The 24,462-nt window shown below is 35.6% G+C and overlaps 3 protein-coding genes across 3 annotated transcripts; 1 reads left to right on the top strand and 2 right to left on the bottom strand.

Annotated features, from left to right (window-relative positions):
- The first annotated feature begins 4,784 nt into the window (after nucleotides 1-4,784).
- Nucleotides 4,785-19,182, top strand: LOC123525139 (peroxiredoxin-like 2C). Its single transcript, XM_045303910.2, has 6 exons — nucleotides 4,785-4,803; nucleotides 5,919-6,151; nucleotides 9,697-9,819; nucleotides 10,222-10,330; nucleotides 11,499-11,621; nucleotides 11,957-19,182. Exons 2-6 carry the CDS (start codon nucleotides 5,942-5,944, stop codon nucleotides 12,082-12,084), a joined length of 693 nt encoding a protein of 230 aa, XP_045159845.1. The 5' UTR covers nucleotides 4,785-4,803; nucleotides 5,919-5,941; the 3' UTR covers nucleotides 12,085-19,182.
- LOC128555873 (putative uncharacterized protein FLJ46204) lies at nucleotides 18,426-21,199 on the bottom strand. The gene is made up of 2 exons (XM_053539653.1): nucleotides 21,193-21,199; nucleotides 18,426-18,769 (listed from the first exon to the last, which is right to left on the bottom strand). The coding sequence occupies exons 1-2, from the start codon at nucleotides 21,197-21,199 to the stop codon at nucleotides 18,426-18,428; spliced, it is 351 nt and encodes a 116-aa protein (XP_053395628.1).
- LOC128555545 (52 kDa repressor of the inhibitor of the protein kinase-like) lies at nucleotides 19,880-23,238 on the bottom strand. The gene is made up of 2 exons (XM_053538145.1): nucleotides 22,821-23,238; nucleotides 19,880-21,442 (listed from the first exon to the last, which is right to left on the bottom strand). The coding sequence occupies exons 1-2, from the start codon at nucleotides 22,965-22,967 to the stop codon at nucleotides 21,248-21,250; spliced, it is 342 nt and encodes a 113-aa protein (XP_053394120.1). The 5' UTR covers nucleotides 22,968-23,238; the 3' UTR covers nucleotides 19,880-21,247.
- Nucleotides 23,239-24,462: the final 1,224 nt, after the last annotated feature.

Here is a 24,462-nt window from a genome sequence, read left to right as displayed (position 1 = left end):
AATCATATAACAATTATATGATATGATAGTCTACCAAAATCCCTAGGGGGTGAATGATTTCACCTAGTTGCCTGGGTAGTATTAGTATCATATTTCATTATTTTGCCATATTTGGAAGATTTTCGACATTGCTCGAGTCCCTACGATATACACTTCAGGTATATGGATAACTCTCGGGTGAGATCGCTTAGAAAAGAAGAGGCACGAAAAAGACTTCGTGTTTTTGTTTTGTTGGGTTTATAACGTCACAACGACACAACTATATAGATCATATGGCGACTTTCTGGCTTTCCATGGTTGAGAAGACCCTAGGTTCCACTCTGTGTATTATTTCATCACGGACGGGCACTTGGGTAGAACCATCGGCCTTCTGTAAGCCAGATGGATGGCTTTCTCACACGAAGAATGATTCAGCGCCTCAAGCGAGGCTCGAACCCACATCAGTGAGGGGCAAGTGATTTGAAGTCAGCTACCTTAACCACTCGGCAACAGAGGCAAAGAAAAGAAGACAGCTGATTTGCTAAATCGGCAGATCTCAACTCGGATCTATCAACGGAAGGTGGTATTTCTCATCCCAGTCTACCGTCTACTAAAATCCCCTCTGACGCCAAACACAACACAGTCGTTTTGGAGATAGTGCAGGAACTGAAACAACACTAAGCTGCTGGGCAAGGCTACTTTCAAATTCTTTCAGTTTTTTTTTTTTTCCTTTTTTTTTTTTTGATAGAGGTCAAACACCATATGACTTGACAACTGTCGCAGTTTTTCCTGTCTTTAGGAAGGGCAACCGCTGCATTGCGTGCTACTACTGTTCAATCCCCTTAATTTTAGCAATTTGTAAACACATAGCAAACGACATCTTCAGCCACACCATTTCTCCCTTGACTCCTATGATATATTTAAGTGAAACCCATATAATTTTCCCACCAATGACTTTACATAACGGCATTATAGCAATTGATATGCTTTTAGGTATTCGCCTAAAAGAATCACTATACACTATACAAGGGTTGATCATTAAATGCTATAACGTAAGAAACAAAAAAAAATGATAATACCTAGGGAACGGTAAGCGGTCCACGTTGACGTCGACACTTTCGGCGTCACAAAAAAAAAGCGATAATTCTTTTTTTTTTCCATTTGTTCATCCGTCTAAAAACGCGGGTTCCAGCGTGCACACACTTTCTTCATTTTCAAATCATCCTTGAGAATTTTATACGCAGTCCCAACACTAATATCACACGCTTCGGTACCTTCCCTGACGGTAACCCTCCTGTCATCCTTCAACATTAATTGCACTGACGTCGCCTTCCTATCTCTGAAACTCGGTTGGTCCGATCTTGCGTCATCTTTCAGTGATGTTCTGTCTTGTGAAAGCGTTTATGTATACCGTGGTTCTCTTCACAGAATGTTCTCCAACTGATTCATCCAAACGTTTCTTTGTTTGAACTAGCGTGTGCCCAATACGTTCACAGAATTTTATAACACGCTGTTCTTCAATATTTTTTTGGCCATAGTAACTATAACTTTGTAACTGTTGCAGATTCGTTTTATATATTTTCTACACATATTCACAATATAAAAACCTCACGTTGTATAAAATTTCAGTACAATCGGATGATATTGTTGAAATTTAGAGCGGTCGCCCGGGAATATCGTACTTCCAGGTCATCGCCACAAAAACAACAACAACAAAAAAACAACAATACTCACCGCCTCCTACAGAAGCCGGACCACTTTGGAATCAGGAGCAAAATCAAATCTCAGATAGCCAATTTCATGTTTTGTTACATATATCAGATATTCCTTGGCGAAACTAGATGAGCAGTATCCTCTGCCACAACTGATGTCCCACATAGAAGTGTGTGTTCTTAGTCCTGTTTTCTTCTTTATATCCATTACCTCCTTTTTAACACCAAATCAACAGTCAGTCTTTTGCATATGACTGTCTGCTTTACAGGCAAGTCAGGAGCCGATCTACATTATCTTGACGTGTTTTACACTGACAAGTGGGAACTTGCCCATATAAAACTTTTCGACAATAAATAAATCCCGATTTCATTTATATATCCTCTTGAATTCATGACACTCCACTGAAACCTTCCGATGGCGCTGAATATTTCAAGTTCACCATCTTACAAAGGATCTCTCTTGGAATAGCCACAGAAATAATATTACTTAAAATGCCAACGTCTCTATGGCATCTGTCAACAGAAACATTCCTTGATAATGGACAAGCCAGTGCCAAAGCAATAGTCTACATTACATATGGCCGTCCCAAAGTGGGCTACTAGTATATGTCCTATCAGCCAGTTCGTAAAAAAACAGGCTGGTCACGTGACATTTCGATATAGTACTCAAGAGGAACTGCTCGATCCAGGTGACCTTTTGGCTTATGATTTCCATTCTAATACTGCAAAGTACACTGACGACAGGAAAACGAGAGAGACACTAAACGTCTATCACACGTTTTCAATACTTTTGCCGAACACTTTGCCCAAATGTCTTTTCCACGGACCAAATGTGTAGGTAACATGCACACTGGGATCAAGGCGAAGTGCTCGGAGATTAAAGTCCGTCAAGGCAATTTAAAATGTTACCTGAATCGAGTTATTTTTCCCGTGTGTATGATACCGAAAAGTTACGTGGGTTAGCAACCCGGAAAAAAGCTCAATGTCAAATATGCCATCTAGGCACCATCTGCGACTCACATCTGTCTATATAATAATGCCAACTCCTCTTTCGAGTGTTATAGACATGGGGTGCGCGTCGACTTGATAGTTACGGTGAGACTGATGGGTCCAACATCAGCTATGGTGAGAATAGGCTAAAAGAATGTTAGCATGGTAAGTGTGATTAGCAAGAACAAGCGTTAAAAGATAGATATAAAAACATTGCTCTCTGGTCTAGTATTGGATGGTTGCCACAGCCATCTTTAAAGCATCTATGTCAGGGATGGTAACTGAATGAAACTTTGTGGTAATCAGAGGTGACCTGTACATGTCTGAAACTGTACTTGTCTGAAACTATACGGGTGCATCTGTCTAGAAAATCTAGATGGTACTTGAATGTAACTCGGGCGACTGATGGCAACAAGATGATGGTATATTTTATAAAACATTACAAGGCGGGAATCCAATCTTCTATGTTCAAGAGAGCGCCAACCCAGCCTTCCTTGCATTTCAGTAACATTGGAGAGAGGTAAGAAATCACCTGCGGCCCATCGAAGTGCACTACGCTGAACCATTTAGAACTATTTTGTGTGTGTTTGCTTGGTTATATTGGTGCCAGATGGTAGATGCATATTCCAACTGTGGACGGACAAGAGTTTTGTATGCTAATGTTTTGACATGTTCGTTGGTTGTTGTGATGTTACGTTTTATGAAGCCAAGAGTTTTATTAGCATTTGAAGATATGCTAGTGATGTGTAGATCAGCGGTTAAGTCAACACCAAGATATTTTGCACTGGGGACTGATTCTAAAATATCTTAATGGGGCAAATATTTAGGTTTTGACGACAGCCTTATAGTACCTGGCATTTAGAAGGATTAAACTCCATGTACCTCTCATTTCCCTATTTTTCTAGCTTGTAAAGATCTTCCTGGAGGATTTTGCTGTCATTGGGAGTAGACCACAGTATCGTCGGCAAAGGGTCGGACTTTAGATTTGATTGAAGATATAAATTAGAAAGTACAGAGGTCTAAGGACGGAATCTTGTGGAACGCCAGATGTCACCTGTAGTTCTTTGGAATGGTCGCCCTCCAAGACTACAGATTTAAAGGTTTACTGAGGCAGAAACAAGTCAGTTTGTTTTACGATTGGAAATGTTGTTAATCAGCTCATCTGTTAGCTCAATCGTGTCTCACAAGATATCCTGTCACGAAAGCCATGTTGGAGGTCATAAAGAATGCTATGTTTAGAATGGTGGGCATTGACATCGAGGGCAACTATGTGTTCTAGTGTTTTACACAGTATACAAGTTAGTGATCACTGGGGTCCCCCTTCTTGAATAGCGGTTGTACTGGTCAAGAAGGTACTATAATTTTCATTGCCTGGGTTTGATTTCCGAATCGGACATGTTTTTTTCTTTTTGATTTGTCTTGTTTAAAGATAGTTAAGAAACAAAAACACACATATATACTAATCTTCTTAATTCGGCAAAACTTAAATTTTAAGTTTGAGTGATTTTGCAGCTTTATTTATTAAGTTCAGTTGCTATGAACAATTTCTCATTTTGAGAAATACATGTTACAAAGCTCTTGAGAGTATGCATGTTTTATAAAAGCTTAAAAAAATCAGGTAAGTTTACGGGACAAAATGTTTTGTAAACTTCAATTTGGCATATTCTGTAGTTTATCAATTTGTCAAATTTATCAATTTGAAACGACGCCAGACTTCAACCGTTGAAACAACGTTAAAAAATTGTAAGGATAACGCATGTTTTTTCGTGTTATAACATCTGCGGGATCGGTTGGTACCGAGCCCGTTAGGGCGGGGGTGCCAACGATTTCCAAGGGATTCTGAAGATGTTATAAAACGAAAAGAACATGTGCTAACGATTTTCTAGCATAAAACGCATAAAAACTAATAAAGATGAATGTAGTGTCCCTCAACGTCATCAAATTCCCATGTGATGCGCGGTAAAGTCTACGTTGTTTTTTCACGTTTACGTCATTTCCTTTTGAATTATCTATTTTAGGGCCGTAATGCGTTTACGCTTTGCCACGGAACACGCATATATAAAAAGGTGTTATAACAGCACGTTAGCGCGAGAATCTCTCTGTTAAAAAGTTGGATTAAAAGGTGAAAATGACGTTGACATTTCAACGTTGAAACAACGTACTTGATTTCAACCATATTTCAACGTCAGGATTTCAACCATAGGCCTATTTCAATCTAAAAGAAAGTCACACAAACTGGATTTTGAATACAACTAGATTCTATCTGAAATTCATTAATTTTTGACAAAACCTCTGATTTTAGTTTTCTGCTTTATGCATGTAGATCTATCTAAAACAAACAGCATGTTGTGGATGAAATATGGTTGAAATCCTGACGTTGTTTCAAATAATTATATGGTTAAGAAATGGTTGAAATCCCGACTTTGTTTCAACGTAGAAATTTAAACGTCATTTCACCTTTCAAATCCAACTAGATCTATATTTCAACGTTGAAGTCGACGTTGTTTCAACGTTGATTGTGCCTGCTGGGATCCAGACCAGCATCCACAACATGCTGTTTATTTTTTAAAAGATAGATCTATGGCATAAATCACAAAACTAAAATCAGAGGTTTTGTAAAAAAATAATAAATTTCAGATAGTTTTCAGATATATGTTGTATATCTAGATCTTAGATAGATTTTTTATAGTAGGCTTATTCAAAATCCACGCTCCTTTTTGAAACTGTCTGCAACTAATTTTCAGTCTTTAAAGCAATCCGAGCTGCAGCTTTGATTTCTAACAATTTCACCATGTTTTGAAAATAGCCCATTACCTGCTCAGACTTCATACCACGGAAACACAAATCTACCAACCTTATCAAAAGAAACTATGATAAGACCGATCGAGTTATTTCCCATCAAAAGTCCCTAGTTACGCAGATGCATCGTTGTTGCTACTGTAAACATTAATTGTGTAAAGGGAAATAATCCAAATAATTAAATATGAGTGAAGCTTTCCTGGTCTTATTTTACTGTGTAAGTAAAAAAATCTATAAGTATCTATAAGTATTCAAAATATAACTATTTTAGAATTAATATATATTGGTGAATTTCTGCTCTTTTCACGGTTTTAACAGGAGGAAGTATTGAAGAATTAAGAATGATCTCCCTTGAAACACCTGTTCACTTCCTGTGTTTTGACATGTTTTTACCTGCGAAGTACATGTGAGAATTTGATTTGTTCCTGTACCTTATAGTTTTCGGTATCTAGTCGCACAGAATGGCTGATGATAAAGATGATATCAGAGAACCAGCTGACGAAGAAGGACTGAAGGTTGTCGATGAACTGAAAATGTCCAGAACTGAGGAACCTGAGTACACAGTGAATTTTGAGAAACTGAGAGACAAAATTGTGTATGATGGGATGGGGAACAAAGTCAAGTTTGGAGACATTTATAAAATGCAAAAGACAATTATTGTATTTGTTCGGGTAAATAAGTTTTATGTTCTTTCTGATTTTATTATAAGAATGTGTAGTGATACTGATAATTGTACTGGAACAGTATTACTCTACTCATTTTTTATATCTATATATGAAAACTTCTCATCTTGTATGTTGACGCTTATTGTTTTTTCAGTTGTACAGGTGTCTTTGAGATTGTTAAATTTAGGCGCCGTTAACTGCTAATTCATCACAATAGTTACTGCCCTTTGATAAAGTACGCCATTTGTATACGTTTATGCGCTTCTCAGCGCCTTCTGATTACCAGTGTTTTTAGCAGCCTTTTGCTTACCTATGAAGATGCATGAATTCTTACGTCGAGGTTTACAATAAAATCGAGGCAAAGATTTGTTTTCTTAGACGTTGTCTATCTGTCGGCTAAGGGCAGAATAGATAATAGGTTTATAGGTAGACAAGCTCAATTTATTAATATTGTCGCTGAGTGGCTGCTTTTTGAGTCGGCTAAAGGCTGAAAGCCTTTTGACGAGTCCTTGCTATCCAACGATTCTCTAAATGGACCGAATAACATGTGAAGGGATGTAGTTCCATTAGATTTCTCAAATTTCAAACAGTTCACTGCATGAATGAAGTTAAGTTGTGTCAATTCCCTTTGCTATGACCAATATACGATGTAGTCTGTCATATTTATGACTTGTAATTGTGCAATTCTCGAATGTAACTCATTAAGCATAAATGTGCATTTTAAGAATTGCGCAGGCTTACAAAGCTTGGGTAACATCCAGCGAAAGACAAAAAATAGTTCCACTGCAGGGCTCCAGATAAGATGCGTATTAGCGTAAATTACGTATAGAAATAATGCAAATACGCATGTCTAATAATTTCTTAGCGTATAAAAACGTATATAAAATTACAGAAACGCACACAATGCTTTTTTAAAAACAAAATCTGAATCGTCTGGATGCGTTAGGTAACATAGCCGATCAGCTTTAATTCTCCCACATTGAACGTAAACACCCATCGTATGATTTCTATAAACTTCGCGTGGGTTGAATTCTGCAGTCAGTAAACGGATAAATTATCGGAAGAAGAAGCTCTTACTGGTTTGTTTAGTTACTACTGATATTAAAAATGATTTTAATTCTTATTTTTCGAGAAATAAACAAATCGGCAAAACATTAAATTGTATTTTCTTGTAGTTTTTGAAATCGAAAGTAGATCGTCTATGTTTGGCGAAACAAACAACTTTTTTATGAAAAGATTTAAATAAGAGGTAATGTAACCGTAAACTTCAATGTCAGATACTGCCAATTGCTGCTAAATGTCTTCGTATCATCACAATTTGTAAAATATATTGTTCAAACTGGAGAAAAGTGTAATCGTATCCGGATATAATATTTTGGGTAAATATCGGGCTGTGTTATGAAATTTTAAGAAAAAAACTAAAAACAAACTGAAACTGGTAGACTATACTGTCAGTACATCAATCATTAGCCGACTCAGGCCATTCAGGCCTTTGATTAATATCTGACTGTTGCAGCCACTGCAGTTTGACCGTCACAATATAAAACAAACTGTAGGTGTCAGATTAGTTTGACTAGTTTATAGGCCACTTCCAACAGCCTTGCTGGCTGCACATTTTTATGCCCCCCAAGGGAGGCATATAGTTTTTGAACAGTCTGTCGGTCTGTCCGCAATTTTCGTGTCCGGTCCATATCTTTGTCATCGATGGATGGATTTTCAAATAACTTGGCATGAATGTGTACCACAGTAAGACGACATATTGCGCGCAAGACCCAGGTCCATAGCTCAAAGGTCAAGGTCACACTTAGACGTTAAAGGTCATTTTTCATGATAGTGCATTCGTGTCCGGTCCATATCTTTGTCATCGATGGATGGATTTTCAAATAACTTGGCATGAATGTGTACCACAGTAAGACGACATATTGCGCGCAAGACCCAGGTCCGTAGCTCAAAGGTCAAGGTCACACTTAGACGTTAAAGGTCATTTTTCATGATAGTGCATTCGTGTCCGGTCCATATCTTTGTCATCCATGGATGGATTTTCAAATAACTTGGCATGATTGTGTACCACAGTAAGATGACTTGTAGCGCACAAGACCCAGGTCCGTAGCTCAAAGGTCAAGGTCACACTTAGACATTAAAGGTCATATTTCATGATAGTGCATTGATGGGCGTGTCCGGTCCATATCTTTGTCATTCATGCATGGATTTTAAAATTATTGGGCATGAATGTGTACCACAGTAAGACGACGTGTCATGTTCAAGACCCAGGTCCATAGGTCAAAGGTCCTAAACTCTAACATCGGCCATAACTATTCATTCAGACTGCCATCAGGGGCATGTGTCATCCTATGGAGACAGCTTTTGTTCCCACTGTGACATTTGGCGGCCAACATGGGACCATGGTTAGTCTACGACGCCTGTAATTGCTTATAAAGTGCCTGCTGAAATTTGAGGACAAATTTCAAAATGGTGGGGAAATAATTATGTCATGGTATAGGACTTCTATCTATCTTCGTACATACTGCATGTTCAGCTCCCTTTCAGGTATTATTAGCAGATGCGCTGTCAGTGCAAGAGAAATATTTTTTCAAAAGTATTGACAGTGAGATGTCAAAGTGATAAAGTGAGACTGAAAAAGTTAAAAGTGTTTAAGATATACAGACAAGAGTAGTAAAATCAGGTTAAAAACGCACTTTGCTACAACTAATATTGCATGTATGTTGGCATACTGCCTGCTTGAAAGATTCAAGCGTAGGCTGGAGAACAACTTCAGATGGGAGGTTGTTCCATTAAAAACCAGAGTACTTGGAAGAAAAGAAAATGAATATTAAAACGGGGAGAAAATGTTCAGGCGGTCGGAATAAAGTCTTATATATTTAGATCCAAATAAAAAATATTTTAGCCATTGAAATTGAAGCAAATGGCTCAGGTGGCAGAAGGTAGTGGACCCCTGAGGTATTGACGAAGTTTACAAGAGGACACATTTTGCCATAATATGACAGGTTTTCTTATGCTCTTACATTTTCACTGCAGCTGCCACAAGAGATTAGGTTAGTCGGCTAAAATATGTTGGTTATGCAAAGTTCATTAATTGCCTTGCAGAGATTAATTTACTAAAAAATAAAAGTTTATGTAATGGGAAAGAAAATGTCTGCCATAAAGAGATGTTTTCTCTTTGGCTAAAAAATATCATTAACAGAGTAAATTGAAAGTTCAAGAAACCAGTAATATTAGTCTGAATTTTTCAGTTGCATTTGTACAATAAGGCCTAAAAAGTATTGTTTGTTTATTGTTACCCAAACCAACCTAGCGAAACCCCCATTCCTTATAATTTTTATTTTGTTTTGTAGCCATATTTTCCTAACTAAGCATCAAATGGTAATTTCAATGGGTAATCTGTCAATAGGCATGGATTCTTAATTTGTCAGTTGTCATGATAACTAGCTGTTGAGTTTTGGATTTTACCTGAATCAAACAAAATTTTTAGGCCTAATCTGTTTTCATTTCAACATCTTTCAAATAGCAGCTGTTATCTTTTTTGCTTTCAGCACTTGCTAGATTTTGTGACAAAGGACTATGTAGAAGACCTAGGAATGATTCCACTAGAATACTTACAGTCATCTGATGTTAGATTAGTTGTTATTGGGCCAGCACCTTACAAATTTATCAGTGTAAGATCTTAATGATTGTATATCATCTTCAATAATATTTCTGATATTTGTTAACAGTACTCAGCCGTTGTCTATACATATTGTTGAAATGCGGTTTTGTAGTAGAATTTCATACACTGATTGTTCGATTAAAATTTAACTTTTTTTATGTTTTACATGCATTTTCTGTGAATATTCGTACATTTTAATGAAAGTTAGTCTTTAAAGGTTTACTTTTCAGTAACTTTTTGAAAGGTTATAAATAATACTAAAATACATATCCATCAAAAGAATATTGCCCAGCGTAAGTACTGTGCAAAAAGTGTTACATTATGAAGGAAAATTAAATTTGAAAATAGTCCTCCTTTAGAAATATAAAGATTTTTTAGCCATTTAATTTTCTTTAATTTGTGTTATTTTCAGGACTTTAAAAAGGAAACAGGTTTTCACTATACATTCTACTGTGACCCAGACAGGGAGTTATACAAAGAATTAGAATTAGGCCAGGAATATGAACCCACAGATGTTAGCAGTAAGTTTATTTCTTTTTTAAGAACAATTTAATCAGGCAAAGTCCTGTGGATCACCATGATAAATATGCCAGGCAATATTTAGCACTGTTTCAGTAATGCTCAAATCAGAGAAAGTTGGTTTATCATTTAGTCTGTTTGTCTAGACAGCTCTGTTGTTGAACATAATCATAAGAGGAATTTTTGAAAACTACAGAATATGCCAAATTGAAGTTTACAAAACATTTTGTTCCATAAATTTAACTTTATTTTTGAAGCTTTTGTAAAACATGCATATTTCAAGAGTTTTGTGACATGTACAATTATAATTTGTATTTCTTAAAATGAGATATTGTTAGCAATCTTATAAATCATGCTGCAAAACCACTCAAACATAAAATTGAAGTTTGGCCATATTATGAACATTTGAACATGGTTTTTGTTTTTTTAACTATATTTGAAAAGGAGAAAACAAGAAGAAAAAAAATGTCTAAGTTGCGAAACAAACCCAGGCCCGCCTTGGAAAGAAAAAATTTCCTACGTTCTTGACCAATACAACACAGAGGAATTTGTACGCATTAAATGTAATGCTTTTTAATCAAAACAGTTTTACCTCCAGTTGCCTGTTACAATTTTTTTTCAATTTTAAGTGGAAAAAATAGTAAAAACAACTTACTCATTCTTATGTGTTTACATAACATAATCTATCAGTAACTAATTTTTAAAGCATTCTTAAAGCAATAATTTTCTGTCATGTCTAAAAGTTTCCTAGTTTTTGTTGTATTCCAATCTGGAGGTCAGGGCCTTAATGTGTTGTAAGTCACATTAACAGCTTAAGTTTTTCATCAATATTTTTCTCACAGTTTACCATAGTCTTCAATAGGACAGACATGTACTATATACATGAGGAATTTAATTTTTTTTTTTCATTTTTTTATAGCTATGTAAATGCATAAAAGTGTAAAGATTCTTTTTTCATTATGAAGTTTATGTAATGTGAGTGAAATATAAAAAGTAACAGTGTCATTTTCATAAAAAATGAGAAATGCATGTAAGTTAATGGGGAAAATTGTTTTGTGAACATAACTATAATATTGATCAAATAGAAACTTAAATTAAATGAAATTTTAATTTGAAATCATTAAAATTATTGACCAACATGTTAAACTTAATGACAATCTTTTTTTTCAGAAAGCAAACATGTGAAGCAGAATTCATTTATGGGTGTACTACGGGGTATGTGGAAGATAATGCGGGTACAGGAATGGCAGGGAGATGTGAAACAACAAGGAGGTGCATTCATACTTGGGCCAGGTAAATTTAACCGCTGTTTGTTTATTATCTATTTATTCGGTAAAAACTGAGTTAGTACATCATGTATATAAAATAAACAAGCAATTTGGTATAGTTTCAGTTGAGGTTTTGAAGCATTCTTTTGATTTGGTGAGGTATTTAGGTTGTTGCTTATAAGCCATTTAGTAAGTTTTTGTTGAGAAAACTACAAGGTTCTTTTTAAACATCACAATCATTTCACTAATCAGCTGATCTGATTTCTTTATAAATTGGAATAAAAACAAACAAAAAACTGTATCTTAATACAAACTAAGAATAATTGACATAAGTATGCCATATTTTAATGTATTTTACAGGAGAAGTTGTGCATTACATACATATAGATAAGAACCAGATAGATCATGCACCAATTAATGAGTTACTAAAGAGAGCCGGGGTCCAGCAGGTCAGTTTTCCAAAAGACCCAAGAGTTCAAGAATTATAGCATCATGTTTTGCCTGCATGGCACAGAGAAATAAGATGTACTAAACTGGACATGATACATAAAGTCTGTTGAGCACAACAGTACAACACTAATGGTGCAATTTTATATGCTGAAAGGGTATACAAATAGATGCAGTCAGTTCCTTGAAATTTGCATAATTATGTCACTTGAAAGGTAGACATGCTATTGCATTTTCAAGAAGGAAAATATTACTCATTTTATGTTATCATACAAGTTCACCAACATCAAACAGAGTTTTGTTGTAATTAGAGCCTGTGCGTTTTAAAGGCTGAGATTTTGTTGTGCAATGCATTGCATAGGAAAGAAATGGGCATCTGCTTAAAATATTCAGGTGATGTAATTGGCTCACTACATACAAATGAAGACAGTTTTGATTTTGAAAGTTTAGATTTTACATGCCACGTTGTACTTTGTAAACTGCTCTGAACTTTGACATATGCAACACATATTGAAATATGTGTAATAGTTCTACACATATCAATGCAGCATTAGCCATGTCTATACATGTATAAATGCTTAATGTTGTTTGTATCTGCTGTGGTAAAGTCTAGATATTGCTTGGTGTTACGCATTATTGTGACTTTTTCTGTTATTGCAGAAATTCCATGTGCTGTAACATACTTTGCATGAAAACGAAAAAAAAAAATATTATTGTAAAATTATCACACGATGTGTAATTGGATCAATTGCCATGGCAAAATGAACCCAGCACCTTCTTTCTTTGTCACAACAGCCAGGAGTAGTTTTCATCTGCTGATCCAAATTGAAATATTGCAAAACATATTTATATGATTTTGTTAAATGTCAGTCATGAACAGCTGAAATTAACATTTGTAAATCTGATTGCAGTTTATTGATGTAGATCACATACTTGAAATCTTTTGATTTCATGGGTATGACATTTTGTGGTTTTTGCTCTGAATATGGCTTTCCATTTGACATAAACTGGTGGATTCCCACTTCATCTTTTTAGTAGGATTTTATTAGGTTGATTGAAACAATCGCAAAATGTACAAAACTTAGGCCCCCATGAATATTTATTGATCTCACAGTAATAATTTATCATTACATGTATTTATTTTTTCATCATTTTTTACCTTTTTTGTCAATTATGCATGTTGTGCATAATTGAATCAAAGAGTTAACAGTTGAAACTTGATGTTTTGAACTCACTTATCTCAAAATTCCGGCTATCTTGAAGACTTTTTCATGTCCCATCCCAAAAATCAATTTAAGTCAAATTTTGGTTATCTCGAAGTAAAATGCTTAATCCCTTGAAATTTGAAATACCGGGTTTCAACTGTATATAATCAAGTTATTGAAGTTAATGTTAAAAAACTATATGTCTAGTTTAGCTTTATAATATGTTTTGAGTCAGTTAGATAGAAAGGATTCTTTGTTATTTCTGTAACTTGGCTATAAGAAGTTTATTTGAACTTGAAGTAGTCATAGTTTACATATATTGTTCACAGCTCTGTTATTTTACTCTGTAGTTAGTATTATTTCTGTTTGTATGTAAAGATCTTTTGAAATTCTCTCTGTATATCTGCTGTCACATATTTATTTATGCATTTACCAAATATTTGTGTATTTCTATTTTTATGTAACTTATACATTTTTGAGATTAATCAAATTGTTCTTTTAGTATTTGTTGAAGCTTTGACAAGTCACTAGTTCGCTGGGCTCAGTTCTAGGTATGTGGTGCATGTTTCGGGTGTAGGGACAATTGTCCCTATTAAGAATTAGATTGCTGTAATCATAGGGACAGAATTAACATCATGTGTCAGCTGCTAAATTTTTATGGGTATTTGACTTAAAATTGCACCCTGTAAACTAGAGGGTTCGCCAATGCTTTATATTCAGTGTTGTATGCTTTGATTGACTGAATTTTGCCGTTTGACTTGAACTATATATATAAACTATATACATTGTATATAAATATTAACAAATATGTCAGGGCTTCATTTTGTTTACTCGTTAACCAGGTTTTCAAGGAAAACCTGAGTTATTAGATTGGGGTAGATGTCGGTCGGGCGGGCGGCGGCGGCATCAAACTGGCGTTTTCGGTCAATAACTTTTGTTTTGGTAAAGATATTTGAATAAAACTTGGTATGTATGTAGCTTATATCAAGACAAAGGCTGGGATTGATTTTGGGGTTTCTGGGGTCAAGGTCAAGGTCACTGTTACTTAAAATAGAAAAAGGGTTTCCGGTCAATAACTTTTGTTTCGGTAAAGATATTTGAATAAAACTTGTTATGTATGTAGCTTATATCAAGACAAAGGCTAGGATTGATTTTGAAATTTCTGGGGTCAAGGTCAAGGTCACTGTTACTTAAAATAGAAAAAGGGTTTCCGGTCAATAACTTAACTTAGGAATGAGCTATCATGATGAAACTTGGTGTATAGAAAACTTATATAAAGTTGTAGCTTGGGATTGATTTTGGGGTTTCTGGGATCAAGGTCAAGGTCATTGTTACTAAAAATAGGGTTAGGGTTAGCATATCTTCTACATGCATGGAGGGATTTTGATGAAAGTTGGCACAATTGTTCACCATCATGAGACGGAGTGTTATGCACAAGAACCAGGTCCCTAGGTCTAAGGTCAAGGTCACACTTAGAGGTCAAAGGATACAAGAATGAAAACTTTGTCCGGAGCATATCTTCTTCATGCATAGAGGGATTTTGATGTAACTTGGCACAATTATACACCATCATGAGATGAAGTGTCTTGCGCAGTTCCCTTCTTTAGAATTACTTCCCTTTGTTGTTACTATAAATAGCTTATATTGTAACTTTTTCATTACTAGACGTAGGGAATAATCGAGACCACTTTTCTGTAGTACAACATGCATGTTACATCCAATTTTGAGGTGTATTTTGACCAATCTTTACCTGGTAAGGATTTCTGTGTGGACTTACAATTTTTTTTTTTTTTTTATGATTAACTTCCCTTAGTTGTTACTATAAATAACTTATATTGTAACTTTTTTATAACTGACCATAGGGAAAAACCAAGACCACTTTTCTGTGGTACTACATAGTTGTTACTTTCTAATTTTAGGTGTATTTTAAGGTATCTCTACCTGGTAAGAAGTTTTTTTGTGGACTTAGAAAAACAAAAGAATTACAATGATTACTAAACAACCACAAAATTAAAATTACATCTGCAAATACAGGTGCTAGAGTAAAGAAATTTGCTGTGACGGGCGTATATTGTGACATTCTGGCACTCTTGTTTATTCTTATGAAAAGTGTTGAAAACATGGTTTCGTGGCATTGCCGCGTTTCTTGTTTTCATTTTGGTATTGTTCATGTCAAAACTGTTGAAGGCTTTTGACCTGTAAGATTAAACTGCATCTGTTGTTTGTTTTGTAACCTTCAAATATTAAAGTTGAAAAATAATTATATTTTTGACAAAATATTGTTGATATGTTCACACAAATGAAGGCTTTTGACCTGTAAGGATGAACTGGTATTACTGTAAATTTTTGAAATTTTAAAACATTAAAGTTGAAGTACAAATTTTGACATTTTAAAAAAATAGTATTTGTGTGAATGTGCTCATCTTTGGTAGTAAAAATGTATATGAAAGGGAGGTAATTAAAAATTGGCAAACTACATAAACGAAAAAGACTTAAAGATTGAACATAAATTTTTGCTCTGTAAATATTCATGTAAAATGGTTATTCATTTTAATGAGAAGGTTGAAAACTATTTTTGATTCAATGTAAAACTGGCATGATTGTATTTGATGGGTTCAAGAGAGCAAATTACACTGTTAACTTTGGAATGAAATACAGATTAGAAAAAATTAATGGCTCTGTATTATTCTTATCCATATAATTGTTAGTAATTTTAGAAGACAAAGTTAGTAGTCATAGACTTGACCATTTCAGTTATCTTGCTACTTCACCTCAGATTGTCTCCCAGTTTTGTATGCAGTCTATCTAAATTTCTTATAGTTCATTTTGGACCTTTGTGACAGTTTTTGCTGACATTGAACCACTTGCTGTTTACCAATGTGGGTTCAAGCCTTGTTCAGGGCATTGAATTTCATGTGAGGAAGCCTTCCAGCTGGCTTACAGAAGGTTGAGGTGCCGGCCCATGATGAAATAATGCACAGAGGGGCTGCTTCATCCATCAAAAGCTGGAAAGTCGCCATATGACCTATAATTGTGTTAGTGTGACATTAAACCATGCAAAAACAAATAGTGTTCAGTCACAGTACAGGAATGATTGTTGAATATTTTTTGTTTTGACTAATGCAGCCTATACTCCTAAAATCCCCATCCTAGCTAACAGTCTTTCATGGTTAAAAGGAATGTGATTTGAACTCCGATCAAGAATTGTTTAGTCTTTAAGGTGATCAATACCAATTTAAGCAACATTTTATTACATAATGCACTTTCCTTGTTAAATATATAGTCAATGAACAAAAAGCTCCATTACATAATTATGTCCTTGTAAGAAATTTGTGTTTTGATTTCATATATGAAAATTAGTTATCCGTTTTTAGCTCATCTGATTTTTTCAAAAAGAAAATGATGAATTATTGTCCTCACTTGATCGGCGTTGGCGTTGGCGTTGCCTGGTTAAGTTTTATGTTTAGGTCAGTTTTTCTTCTAAACTTTCAAAGCTATTGCTTTAAAACTTGCAACACTTGTTCACCATCAATAGCTGACTCTGTACAGCAATAAACATAACTCCATCCTCTTTTTGCAAGAATTATGGCCCCTTTTGGACTTAGAAAATATCAGATTTCTTGGTTAAGTTTTGCGTTTAGGTCAACTTTTCTCCTTAAAGGTCAAAGCTATTGCTTTAAAACTTGGAGCAGATATTTGCCATTAAAATTTAACTCTGCACAGCAAGTATCGTTACTCTACATTCCTTTTTGCAAGAATTATGGCCTCTTTTGGACTTAGAAAATCAGGCTTCTTGGTAAAGTTTTGTGTTTAGATCAGCTTTTCTCCTAAACTATCCAAACTATTGCTTTAAAACTTGCAACATTTGTTCACCATCAAAAGCTGACTCTGTACAGCAAGAAACAAACCTCCATCCTGCTTTTTGCAAGAATTATGGCTCCTTTTGGACTTAAAAAATCAGATTTCTTGGTTAAGTTTTGTGTTTAGGTCTGACAGCTTTTCTTGTAAACTATCAAAGCTATTGCTTTAAAACTTGCAACATTTGTTCACCATCAAAAGCTGACTCTGTACAGTAAGAAACATAACTCCATCCTGCTTTTTGCAAGAATTATGGCCCCTTTTGGACTTAGAAAATATTAGATTTCTTGGTTAAGTTTTGCGTTGAGGCCATCTTTTCTCCTAAACTGTCAAAGCTATTGCTTTAAAACTTGCAACACTTGTTCACCATCAAAAGCTGACTCTGTACAGCAAGAAATATAACTCCATCCTACTTTTTGTAAGAATTATGGCCCCTTTTGGAAGTAGAAAATATCATAAAAACACACAGGTAGGACAATATTTCTATTATACAGAGACAGAAACAAAAAAAAGTCAGATGAGCGTCGGCATCCACAAGGCGGTGCTCTTGTTATATGAAAGTATTTCAAAGGCTATGGGCAAGAATCTTGGTTGAACCAGGATAGCAAAATCAAATCTTTAAGATACCTGCTGTGAAAATCTTACATGTTATAAGCATTCAGTGAACATAAGTAAGTTTACATGATCAGACTTGCAAGTTTCAAGCTAGTCCATTACTTGAACAAAATCAGATTAACCAACTTCAGTCATAAGTTATTCTTACATTTTAATTTAATTGATTGCAGATCCACTGTAAACATTTAATGACATACTCTTTTCTTCCAAAAGAGATCTAAATGTGTAATTTTTAAATTGTTTTAGAAAGATTCCAGGAGTAGCTGTGAGGGATTCCACAAGTAGTGATGACAGATTCCATGTGTAGTTATGGGAGATTCTATGAGTAGTTGTGAGAAATTTCAATTAGTAGTTTTGAGAGATTAAATGAATACCGTAGTTGTGAGAGATTTCATAAGTAGTTTTAAGAGATTCCGTAAAGAGTTATGAGAGATTCCATGAGTAATTGTAAGAGATTCTGTGATTCTTTGTGAGAAATATCATGAATAGTGGTATCAGAGTCCATGAATCTAATAATGAGAGGTTCCTTACATAATTGAGTGAGATCTCATGTGTAGTTGTGAGTAGATCTAGTTATAAGAGACTCAATGAGTAGTTGCAGGGCATTCCGTATGTGGTTGTGAGAGATTCCATTCGTGGTTGTGAGAGACTGTGTGTGGTTGTGAAAGACTGTGTGTGGTTATGCGAGAGAGACTTGTGTGTGGTTATGAGAGAGGGACTGTGTGTGGTTGTAAGAGATTGTGTGTGTTTGTGAGAGACTGTGTGTGGTTGTGAGTGATTCTGTATGTGGTTGTGAGAGACTGTGTGTGGTTGTGAGATTCTATATGTGGTTGTAAGAGATTCCATTCATGGTTGTGAGAGACTGTGTAGTTGTGAGATTCTATATGTGGTTGTGAGAGAGAGACTGTGTGTGGTTGTAAGAGATTGTGTGTGGTTGTGAGAGACTGTGTGTGATTGTGAGAGATTCTGTATGTGGTTGTGAGAGACTGTGTGTGGTTGTGAGAGATTCTGTATGTGGTTGTGAGAGACTGTGTGTAGTTGTGAGGTTCTATATGTGGTTGTAAGTGATTCCATTTGTGGTTGTGAGAGATTCTTTGATAATTTGCAAGTGAGAGATCCCACCATTAGTTACACCATGAGAACTACTGAGAGTTCCATGCACAGTTGTGGACATGATGTCGACATAGGTGTGAGGGCTTCCATGAGTATTTGTACATTTTGTAGACTGCCAGCAAACTTGGACTGTATGGTAGTACTTGCAATACTGGTAGATTCACTCACAACTTGTCATAGAATCTTTCGTAAAAATAACAGAATCTCATTACTAAATACGGGTCATGTTTGTCGTACAATACTTTTTGACATTTTAGACTCTTCCTGTATATTGAAAATATGTGTGTGTATCAAATTATTATTTCTCAGACCTAAATGTTATGAGACAATAAAGACATGAAACAGTAATTTTTTTGTAGTATATGTTCCTTTAGGATTGTCTTTTTAGCTAGACTATTCAGAGAATAGGTAGAGCTATTGGACTCGCCTATGCATTAGCATCTGTGTCATTGACCTGACATTCAGTGCACAGGTTCCATAACTACTTTGCATTTTTGCAAAATTATGCACCTTTTTCGACTTAGCAGTTTTTGGTTAAGTTTTTTAATGTAAGCTGGTATCTCAATACCCGCTAATGGGAATGGATTGAAACTTCACACAGTTGTTCACTGTGATGAACTTACATGCTTTATACAGGTTCCATAACTATGTTTTGCATTTTTACAAAATTGTTCCCCTTTTTCCACTTATATTCATCCAGTTGACAAGGCTTGTTAAATAGTCGAGCATTGCTGTCCTCAGACAGCTCTTGTTTTTAAAGATGTCTGTTCTGTCATCAATTTTCTGAGTTGAGTGATCTATTGCTTCAAAATCATATTTGTTTTTCATTTTATTGTGAAGTTTATAGTTCCCATTTACATAACTGTACATAAAAATATAACAAAGTGAACTAAATGTGTTCTCTTTTTGTTCTTAATGTACTAAACTATGACTGTCTCCAAATAAAGACAACTGTGAAATGTTAACTATATATATATATTTATATATATTTCAATAAAACATGGTGATAATGTTTACTGTTACTGGGAAATGTGGTTCTGTAAGTTTCAGTGAACTTGTGGAAGACGTAAGAGTTATACCCTTTAGTACTTAAATGTTTACTATGTAGTATATTTCTTAGCAAATGGCATAGGTCAATATTTGATGTGACTAAACTTAGTACATATGTTACTTTCTTGGAGACTAAAGTACTATAAGTGTTCTTGTCACTAGGGTCAAGGTCACTGTTGCTAAAAATAGACATTTTTTTCTAGTAAGTAGTAAGGTATTGTGACCAAACTTGGACATTAGGAAGCTTCATGGAGGCCATCATTTCAACTGTATTTTGGGTTGGTTGGGTCAAAGTCAAGATCATTACTAAAAATGATGTTAAGATACCAAACATGGAAAATAAGGTAACAGTCCTAGAGACCAGCATTTTAAGTTGCATTTTGGGTAGCTTGGGTCAAGGTCATTGTTACTAAGTATGCAAAATGGTTTTATATTAAGTCAGAAATGACACATTTAACCAAATTTGTAATAGTAAGCTTTAATATAGACCAAAATTCAATTGCATTTATCTTGTTTTTATTAAGGTCTAGGACAGCATTACAAAAAATAGAACTATCTTTTGGTTAGTAACCAGTTAGGAATGAAACATAAATACTTACACTAAACTTGGTAATCTGGGTTCAAAAACTCGGTCACTAGGTCATATCAAAGAAAAACATTGCGTATGAAACAGGAACTGCATTTTACACCGGATCTTCAGGAAATTTGATTTAAATGTTTGTCTGGATGAAATCTAGGTCAAGTTCGAATATGGGTCATCTGGGGTCAAAAACTAGGTCACCCGGTCAAATCGAAGAAAAATCTTTTGTACGCAATAGGGGCTGCCTTTTACACCGGATATTCATAAAATTTAGTGGGAATGGCTGCCTTGATGAAATCTAGGTCAGGTTTGAATATGGGGTCAAAAACTAGGTCACTAGGTCAAATCAAAGAAAATACTTGTTTACACTTAAGAGACCACTTTTTTGGTCCAATATTAATGAAAATTGGTCAGAATATTTGTTTCCATGAAATCAATTGGTCAAACATGTTAACACTGTTATGGTGTGTTTCTCAGGTGAGCGACCTAGGGCCGTCTTGGCCCTCTTGTTATTGATATATAGTGTACAGTACTAACATGTACTCAACATTAACGTACAGTTTTGAAGAAGGCGTAAAACCCCATTCAAAGTGAATACTCTACACATTTCATTGAATATAAAATCCATTTCCTATCTTTCTTCTGGGAAAATATGTCAAGTACTGCCTTTGAGCATAGTTGTTTTTCTCTGTAAATGTTCAGGAGCCCTAAACCAGAAAGCCTCTTACTTGTCATAGTGCTCCTGAGGTAATTTTAAGTCTTCACCTGACGCATGGTGCTAAATTATCGCTCAGCTGTAGCAGTTGACACTGGCATGGAAGCAAACACGTTCAGAATTGTATAAACGTTGGGATAAAGGTCCATGTTTATACTGTTCAGAGTTTGGGTGATGTTGGACGGGGCCTCATTATTTCCAACCCAGCGTGTTTTCCATCGACTAATCTCTGCCAGATACAAGTTTTCTCCGGGAAGATCATCCTGCAAAAAAGAACTTATTAGTATTATTTTTTAAAAAAAATATGTCTGTTAAAACCCAAAAACGCATTTAAAGATGTGTACAATGTGTTTTTTTTATAGCGTTTAGTTGGCGTCGACAGCATAGGTCATATAGCAAGTGTCTTTCAGCTTTTAGTTTATACTAATTTATTTTAGTTTGACTTGAAACTTACCGAGTTCGCGTCCTTGAAACCTAGTGTCTTTTGTCAAATTGAGGAGGTACGGTCGTGACTACAGTGGGATTCGAACCCGTAATGTACGAGTTGAGCATACGACACATTAACTCCTACACCACCACTTTCCTTTTTGCACTGTCTTCAAGATTTTTTCGGAATGAGGAAGAACCCAGGCGCACCTCCGTGATTTTTTCTATACCGGCGTGCGTCTGGGTAGAGCAAGTGAGCTGAATAGCTTAATCACATGAAGTTATTTTTACCACATGAGGGCTCAAAGCCGTATCAATGAGTGGTTAATGTCCAATTGGTCACGGACGCCCCAAATTATTATGTATGAATTTGAACATATTTATGTTGTTGTATGGTTTAACGCCCGTTTTCAACAGTATTACAGTTATGCACAGACGGGCATTTTCCCTAACCAACGTTCCTGGGAAGGACCAGTACTTGACACCCATCCTCCGTAAGAGACTATAAGGATCTTACATGCCTGCCTGTGTTTCCCTACCCAAGGGGGACAGTGTGGAATGGAAAACCGAGCGTTACCCCGCTAGGTAGGCAAGAATGCAAACTTCTTCACATAAAGAGCCAGGTCGGTAGCGGGGCTCGAACCCATGACTCGTTAAGTGATTGATCCTCAATCAGTGAGAGGTATTGTGATTACAAGTCAGAGCCTTAACCACTCGACCACGGGGGCGGATAAACATATTTGACGAGGAGCATTGATCAAATGTGTTTTATTTCAGCTAATTAGGTTACCTATATGTGTTCAAGTGTTTTCTTGTCCTCAGTAACTGACATCCCACTTGAAACAATAGTGGGAGCTAAATCACTATAAGACGCAATGTCTAAGATCAAATTTTTATGGAGACTGTGGTTCCAGCAGGTATGTAAATTTTGATTCCATACCTTATGTTTTTATTTCGATGTAAATGAGATGTGGAACCAAAATTTCTAGTCCTGTTTGGCGCCATATAACCTATACAGTGTTGGTGCACCGTAAAACCCAAATAAATAAATATGGAGACTGTGGCATTGGTGGGGATCGAATTCACTAAACGAAGAGCCAAAATAACCAGATATGCAATAGTTTTTAAATAAAAGATGGAATGGGGACGCAAAGTGGATATGTTCACATGTGTTATTTATTTATTCGATTTATAATGATATTCATTATATGATACCTGATAGATAGTGAAGATGCCTTCCGCTATTTCCTGTGTAAGGTGAGCTTGCTTCGGGATCAAATATTGTGCTTGGAACCTAGGCTCAGCTGATAGTAACCTTGCATCCAACTCCACTAGAAGATGATCCATAAACGGCAAATACATGTTGTATTTGAATTTTTCCAATATGCCGAAGGAGATGCAGCAGGTGCATTTGGCCTATGTTGTTGGGCTCCACCCTGTCTGGGCATCGATGGCTGGACACCCTAACGGGCTCGGGCACCAACCAATCCCTCGGGATTCTGCAGATGTTATAACACGAAAAAAACATGCGTTATCCCTACATTCGCACTCGCGCATAGTTCAGTATTACAAAAGTTGTTTACAGCCGCCCCCACGTCCAAATGACGCCATACTTTCGGTGATGTCGCCTTGATTTTTTGCTGCACTCTGGCGTATTTTCTGGTAAACACTATCGTAGCAAACAATGACATGATAAAGCGATTGTGATGGATATGCGTGGTAAATAAAACGATCTACGCGCTTCGACTGTCAGCAAAAATGTTATCGAACCTGTGCAAGTGTGTGAAGTTTCGATTCATTCTAATTAATGAGCACTGAGATATCAGCTTACATACAAAAAAAAACTTAACCAAAAATTGGGGCATAATGTTGTTTTAAAAAAGCAAAATTGAGTTGTGTTACCTGTGCAATGAAAATCAGTTAATTACAGTGAATAAGTGAGTGAAGTTTCAATCTATTCCCACAAGTGGTTTCAGAGACAACACCTAACATACAATAAATTAACCAAATCGGGGTGGGTTCAATAGCGCTACCTATTCTTCAAATAGTCGAGCTAAAAACGTGTTTGGTCAAGTATAATACAAATTAAAAAAAAAATAGCATAAGGGTAAAAAAGTCTCGTTCTGTTTTATCTTAATAAACTGTGGCTTCTATATGATGCTTGTATTTCTTACATCGATATAATTATCATTCCTCACTCTCTAAACGACCTTATTATCACTAAAACAAAATGATTTATAATATGCATTTTCTAAAAAACAGCACAGTTCATTTTTAGTGAAAGAGGGCTGACAATGCCTTAAAAAGGCAAAGCAAAAAAGAAAAAAAACAAAGTTTTTCTTGTTAAAAGATTGATCAATTTACCAGAAAAAAACCTAACTTAACAACCCTAGTTTTCGAAAAATATGCCAGTATGAGGCCTGTGAAAGATGTGCGATTGTGTGACATTCTAATCCAGTACCGTTGAGAAATATATACAATGTAGTTTAAAGACCTCCGTTTTTCTTGATAAAAGATTTACAAAATTTACTGGAAACAAGAGGGCCATGATGGCCCTATATCGCTCACCAGAGTTGATCTGGCCTACTGACCTAGTTTTTGTCCCCACATGACCCAGTTTCAAACTTGACCTAGAGATCATAGAGACAAACATTCTGACCAAGTTTCATAAAGATAGGACCACAACTGTGGCCTCTAGACTGTTAATAAGTGTTTCCTTTCATTTGACCCGGTGACCTAGATTTTGACCCCACATGACCCAGATTCTATATTGACCTATAGATCATCAAGATAAACATTCTGACCAAGTTTTGTAAAGATTAAGTCACAACTGTAGCCTCTAGAGTGTTTACAACCT

The sequence above is a fragment of the Mercenaria mercenaria genome, chromosome 3 (genome assembly GCF_021730395.1).
Source record: "Mercenaria mercenaria strain notata chromosome 3, MADL_Memer_1, whole genome shotgun sequence".
Lineage (NCBI taxonomy): Eukaryota > Metazoa > Mollusca > Bivalvia > Venerida > Veneridae > Mercenaria > Mercenaria mercenaria.
Note: the sequence above shows the minus strand (reverse complement) of the source record. Positions and strands in the feature narration are given on the sequence as shown.

What these genes read in the sequence shown, in the direction of transcription:
- LOC123525139 (XM_045303910.2), top strand. Translation starts at nt 5,942, where the DNA reads ATGGCTGATGATAAAGATGATATCAGAGAACCAGCTGACGAAGAAGGA. An exon ending in CAATTATTGTATTTGTTCGG is followed by an intron (nt 6,152 to 9,696) that starts GTAAATAAGTTT and finishes TTTTGCTTTCAG; the next exon opens with CACTTGCTAGATTTTGTGAC. An exon ending in TGAACCCACAGATGTTAGCA is followed by an intron (nt 10,331 to 11,498) that starts GTAAGTTTATTT and finishes CTTTTTTTTCAG; the next exon opens with AAAGCAAACATGTGAAGCAG.
- LOC128555545 (XM_053538145.1), bottom strand. Translation starts at nt 22,967, where the DNA reads ATGTATTTGCCGTTTATGGATCATCTTCTAGTGGAGTTGGATGCAAGG. An exon ending in GCATCTTCACTATCTATCAG is followed by an intron (nt 21,443 to 22,820) that starts GTATCATATAAT and finishes TCTTTTTTGCAG; the next exon opens with GATGATCTTCCCGGAGAAAA.